This window comes from Brassica napus, chromosome A6, assembly GCF_020379485.1.
Source record: "Brassica napus cultivar Da-Ae chromosome A6, Da-Ae, whole genome shotgun sequence".
Classification (NCBI taxonomy): Eukaryota; Viridiplantae; Streptophyta; class Magnoliopsida; order Brassicales; family Brassicaceae; genus Brassica; species Brassica napus.
Window position 1 is genome coordinate 11,239,576 of NC_063439.1, and position 6,202 is coordinate 11,245,777.

The window sequence follows — 6,202 nt, forward strand, 5'->3', positions numbered from 1 at the left end:
ATATGGTACTTCCTCCGTTCCAAAATAGATGATCTTTTGGAAAGTTTTTGATGTTTTAAAATAAATGATATTTTGGTATTTTTATATTAATCTTAGTTTTATTAAAAATTGTGTGACCAATGATGTTTTATACTTATTTTTAAGGATTGGCTGAATTACTTTTGGTTTATATTTTTAGTGTTACTTTTTATGAAAAAAAATTATACCTTAATTGATTTGCATACACCCAAAACATCAAATATTTTGGAACATATGGGGCATGAATGGTAAAAGCAGTTCAAGCGTTGCAGATCAAGCAGAACAAGTGCAGATGAAACGAGATAAATGCAGAATAAGTGGATCATGAAGGAGAAATGCAGATAAAGTAATTTATTATAAATTATAAATGACAAAAGCAGTTCAAAACTACAAATTTTATATATTAAAACAATAAAAACTACACCAAAATATCAAAACAAATATCTCATATTTTGTAGAATCGACCGAAATGGATGTAGAATTTTTGATAAGATACTTGTAATTCTTCTATTTTCATTCTAGTTGATCAAGTTATTTTTGGAGAACTGGTAGGTTATGCTAATATTAAATTCTTGGTCGAACTTATCACCAAAAAACTTTTTACTAGTGGGTGTAGGATCTTTAAAACAATAATTAGTCATGAAAATTAGTTGATCGTACAACTCAATAAATATTCGTTCTCGGTTAAGAGTACATTTAAAATTGTCTTCTCTCAATAGATTTACAAAATTTCAATTATTTACCTATACATTAACTGTTTTAAAACATAAAAAAATTATTAACTACTTATCCGTGCTGATATTTATGTAGGAAGATTTATATCTTATTCCTTAAAAAATGTGTTTTGTGAGCGATTGGACGTCATGCTTATAATTTTAAAAAAGACAAAATAGTATTAAAGTGAGCTATATAGTTTGAGCTAATCATTGTACATTATTTATAAAATCAGATAAATATATTTTAAGTTAAAATGTTTGTAACAAAATTATTTATTAGACAAAAAAAAAGAAAAAAATAGATCAATACCACCAAATGTTAGCAGATGAGATCTGCATGCAGATTTTCTACTTTTTCTACAAAAAAAACAAAAAAAAAATTGCATGCAGATCTTCTGCTTGAACTGATTAAAAAAAATGTGAATAGTGATTTTATTGCGGGAGAACTGTATTGTGCAGGGGATCTACACTTCTCCCGCTACTCCATTCGAACACATGGAGTAGTATTTTTGGTTTCTAGTTTTAGCCAATTTTTACCATTTAAAAACCAGCGAGTGACGCAAAGAAAAAATCTTGTTAGGATGCGATCACAGCGGAACACGTGGAGGGTAGTTATTAGATCGACCAAGTGAAAGATATGCAATTTTGTAGAAATCTATGCGCAGATATGACGTGGGCCAACACAAATCTGAGGTGGCAAAAGGTAGACTTTGATATAGATTCTCCAAAAACGCAAGTTGATAAACTGTACAATGTAGCAGCGACCTACGGAACCTTTTTGTTGACATCCAATGATTTACTGACACGTCGTTGAATCCAACCTTCCTTTGCTTTTCCTTATCCACACGTACAAACTAACTCGTCCGATTCCTGATCATGCATAGTATACTGAGCACATCCAATTATATCTCTTTGAGCAAAATTGTATTGTCTTTATTTTTTTATTAGATTCTGGGAAAGAAAAAATATCAAAACCCAAGCAATCCAAATGACAGCTTTCTCCATATCTGAGATGAATCCTGGAAACTAGAAAGAGACGATTTCTTTGTTCATCTTGACTTACACAAAGAACACAGAACATAGGATGTTCTCTATTGATATAAAATGTATAGATGGTGTAAAAAAAAATAGATGTTAAAAACATGAAATGCTAAAAAATATTCAACTTAGGTTTTGACCGGTTATCATTGTTAGAGTGAACAAAAAATGAATTTTTTTATTATCTTAATTATCTGGCTGATAAAAAAAATCTTAATTATCTTATAAATTTGCCAATCAAAAAGAATTATATTTCGTCTTAGTTACACTAGATACTGTTTAAACAAACAAAAAAAATACTATTGTTTGATGAGAGTAACATTATATTTTTCATTTTCCTATATTTTTACTTTATATTTTTCCACCTAAAAGAAACAAACTATCCATTAACATTAGTTGAACTATCCATCTAATCTATTAATTTAAATTTAGGGTCCTAGTTTTTATCCACCATAAAAAGTCTATGTTAGAGTCTTAGACCACTAACTAGAAATTTAACAAAATATCTTAAATTTATTCATAGATGATATCCTAAAAGAAAAAAAAATCTTGAACAAAAAAAATTCCTGTAAAACCCAAATACATTTATATTATGCAATTACTGTTTTTACCATATTTAATATAGGACACATTTAATAGTAAAAAATCACAAAACTAATATATAATACATTAAGTAAAATATATTATCAAAATATAATATTAGCTATTTTATTTAGTCACATAAACTATCTTAAGAATACAAACCTTGTAAATAAAAAATATAAAATTTGTAATAATTCAAATAAATTAATGTTTAAAAGTAAATTATTAATATGTTGTTACATTTTTAAATAAATAAAATAAATGGTGAATATATGATTATTACAATTTCGTAAAAATAAATTTCAATATATATAAAATTTTCAAAAAATATTTGTTTACATAAATAAAAAAGTATTGATATTTTAAAGATTATCTTTTTAAAAACAAATATATATATATATATATATGCACGGACGTGCTAGTTCGATCCTAGTTAACATTAGTTTGGAAAGCATTTCAAATTTATTCTCATTTTTAATAATTCTTTCTTTTACTTTATAAATTACGGACCACTTTTGGTTATAAGTAACTTAATAAAAATATAAAAAGTTGTCAATATTTTTTTGAACTGAAAAAAATATATATCGACAACCTTCATTGATATTTTTATTTTAGTCTCTTTATTCACATTAAAATTAAATATATCATTTAACATAACAAATTTTACACCCATACCAATTCTAAATTTAATATAATATATATTTTTCAAACCGAGTCTCTATATTATTTAAAACATTTAGAGTAAAATATAAAAAAACTGTATACTTTAATTATGGCATTTTTATAACAAAAAAAACTTTGAAAACCGATTACCAACAATTGATGAAGAAACTGAATGTTGTCAATAGCTCTTTGTTTCGTGAATTCTCCATGTTTTGTAGCTAAAGAGAATCACAAGTGAACTAATTTATCGAGAAACATCACAAAGACTCATTCATTTCGATGTAGTGATAGAACATAATTTTACATTAGTTTGAAAAAGAGAAAATAAATAGTTCATAGAAAATAAAATTTATTTCGAATAAACGAATGGTGATTTGGACCTTCAATCCGACTAATCTCTCCAAGCCGGGCACATCGATTAAAGATAGTAATAGGAGAAATTGAACTAGAGGCACAGTCTGTGACAAAGAAAAAAAAGAAAGAACTAGAGGCACAGTAAAACTAATTCCAAACACTAAACCACTAGTCCAATATTACCTTTATTAATCTAAATGGACTTTAGTTGGAAAAAAATCATGTCTTGATAGAAACCTGGGAAAAAGAAGAAGAAGCGAAGTTTAAAGTTCAAACCTCTTTTAATTAATTAAAAGGAAAGAAAAATAGATGCGAATAATAGACATAAAAAGATAAGAATTAGTAATATTTATGATTAAAACTGGGAAACCCGACCCGCTAATAAAGAGGTGGGAAAAAGGAAAATATCGGAGGCCACATAAACTTGTGGCTGAGAAATGAATGGTGATGCTGACGTGGTACCCCCTTCCTCTTTTATACGGATCTAAATCCCTTCTTTCAACACTTCACCTCCATATCTCCCCCCCCAAATCTCCAAAAAACACACACACACAAATATTTATTAAAAAAAAACATATATAAATAATGATGATGGAAAGTAGAGATCCAGCTATTAAGCTCTTCGGTATGAAAATCCCTTTTCCGGCTGTTTTTGAACCGACGACGGTGGTGGCTCTAGAAGAGGATTACAGCGGCGGAGATGATACATCACCAGAGAAGGTACTTACTGATTGATTATGCTCTGTTTTCTTTAAAAGGGATCTAAAAAAAAAAACAATTTCGTGTAAAAATATTGAAACTTGTTGATAAAATCAGACCGAAGTAAATGGAAGTCTTAAAAAGGGTAGTTTTTAATCTCTGAATCACCAAACAGACAAACCTGTTTTGTCTGAATCTCATAAACTTTAAATCAGACAACTTTGACAGAATCCTCTGTTTCGAGCTCATCATCATATCCAATACTTTTTTGAATCAGATTGAAACTCTCAGTGTATTGTTATGTTCTTTGGATCTACAATTTGTGTTTGTTTATCAGTTTCCATCTTTATGTTTTTGTTTTTCTAATTTTGTTATAATAGTCTTAGAGATTCTAGGAGTTGATGAAGGTTGTTTTTTTCTGATTACTTTAAGAATAAATTGTTTGATTCTTGGTCTAGAACTTTCTTTAGAGACTTTGTTTATTCATTGCAAGTGTTCTTATTTTAACTAACTGTTTTTTAATTACCTCAGGTAACTACAGAGCAAGCCACTCCAGAGAAGAACAATAACTGTAACAACAAGAGTCTTAGCAATTCGAATGATTCCAAACCAGAAACAGGGGACAAAGAGGAGGCGACATCAACTGATCAGATAGAGAGCGATGAGACCAATCAGCAGACAACAGCAGACGGCAAAACCCTGAAGAAACCAACCAAGATTCTTCCCTGTCCCAGATGCAAAAGCATGGACACCAAGTTCTGCTATTACAACAACTACAACATCAACCAGCCTCGCCATTTCTGCAAGGCCTGTCAGAGATACTGGACAGCCGGAGGCACCATGAGGAATGTGCCCGTCGGTGCAGGACGCCGCAAGCACAAAAGCTCTTCCTCCCACTACCGTCACATCACCATCTCCGAGGCTCTCCAGGGTGCAAGGCTCGATCCGGGCTTACAGGCGAACACACGAGTGCTGAGCTTTGGTTTACAAGCTCCTCATCAGCAGCACGCTGCTCCCATGACCCCCGTGATGAAACTACAAGGAGACCAGAAGGTTTCAAACGGAGCTAGAAACGGGATAGCAGCTCGGGTTGAGAATGGAGATGACTGCTCGAGTGGTTCCTCTGTGACTACCTCAGTGGATGAAACAAGAGCACAAAGCTGCAGAGTTGTTGAACCACAAGTGAACAACAACAACATGAATGGTTATGCTTGCATCCCGGGTGTTCCATGGCCATACACGTGGAATCCAGCGATGCCTCCGCCAGGTTTTTACCCTCCTCCAGGGTATCCAATGCCCTTTTATCCTTACTGGACCATCCCAATGGCACCCCCGAATCAATCCTCATCACCTATGAGTCAAAAGGGCTCAACTCCAAACTCTCCCACTCTCGGAAAGCACTCCAGAGACGAGGATTCTTCAACAGAGCGGAAGCAGAGGAACGGGTGCGTTATAGTCCCGAAAACGTTGAGAATAGACGATCCCAACGAAGCAGCAAAGAGCTCTATATGGACAACATTGGGAATCAAGAACGAAGGTTCAACATTGGGAAGCAAAGGCCGTATGTTCAATGGGTTTGATCAGAAGACGAACAAGGATCAAACCAATAACTCTCATGTTCTTTCTGCTAACCCTGCTGCTCTATCGAGATCACTCAATTTCCAAGAACGGGTTTAAATAGTTATTTATATACGTATATATGTATGATTGTTTTGTATATACAGTTTATTGGATAATGAGGGTTTTGTGACATTACTCCTTTTAGTCTCTCACTAATCCATCCTCATGTTTTGTGCTATCCTTGTGGTTTTGAACCAGCCCAAACATTCCAAACCGAACCGAAGTTTTTGTTTTTTGTTCATGTTCGATTATGGTTTTTGAACAGAGTTATAACATATCTTCAAAACTAATTTAATCAGAGGTTAGGTTCGGAAATTAGTTACTTCGTTTTTGTTTAAAGTTACAACTAAATCAATCTTACCAGTATTTTAAATCAAACTAACTTAATTAACATAACTAAAAAGCCCAAGTTTTTCTATTAAGTTTGATAACAACATTGAATAATCAAATTAACTGAAACCAAATTGTAAACTTTTGGTTCAATTCGGTAGATTTTTGTTTTCTTAATCGAA

General features: G+C 31.8%; 1 protein-coding gene across 1 annotated transcript; it reads left to right on the forward strand.

Moving 5' to 3' along the window:
- Nucleotides 1-3,956: 3,956 nt before the first annotated feature.
- On the forward strand, nt 3,957-5,747 carry LOC106451164 (cyclic dof factor 3-like). The gene is given in 2 exon segments (NM_001316224.1): nt 3,957-4,091; nt 4,602-5,747. Coding segments are annotated over 2 exon segments (1,281 nt in total).
- The last annotated feature ends 455 nt before the right edge of the window (nt 5,748-6,202 follow it).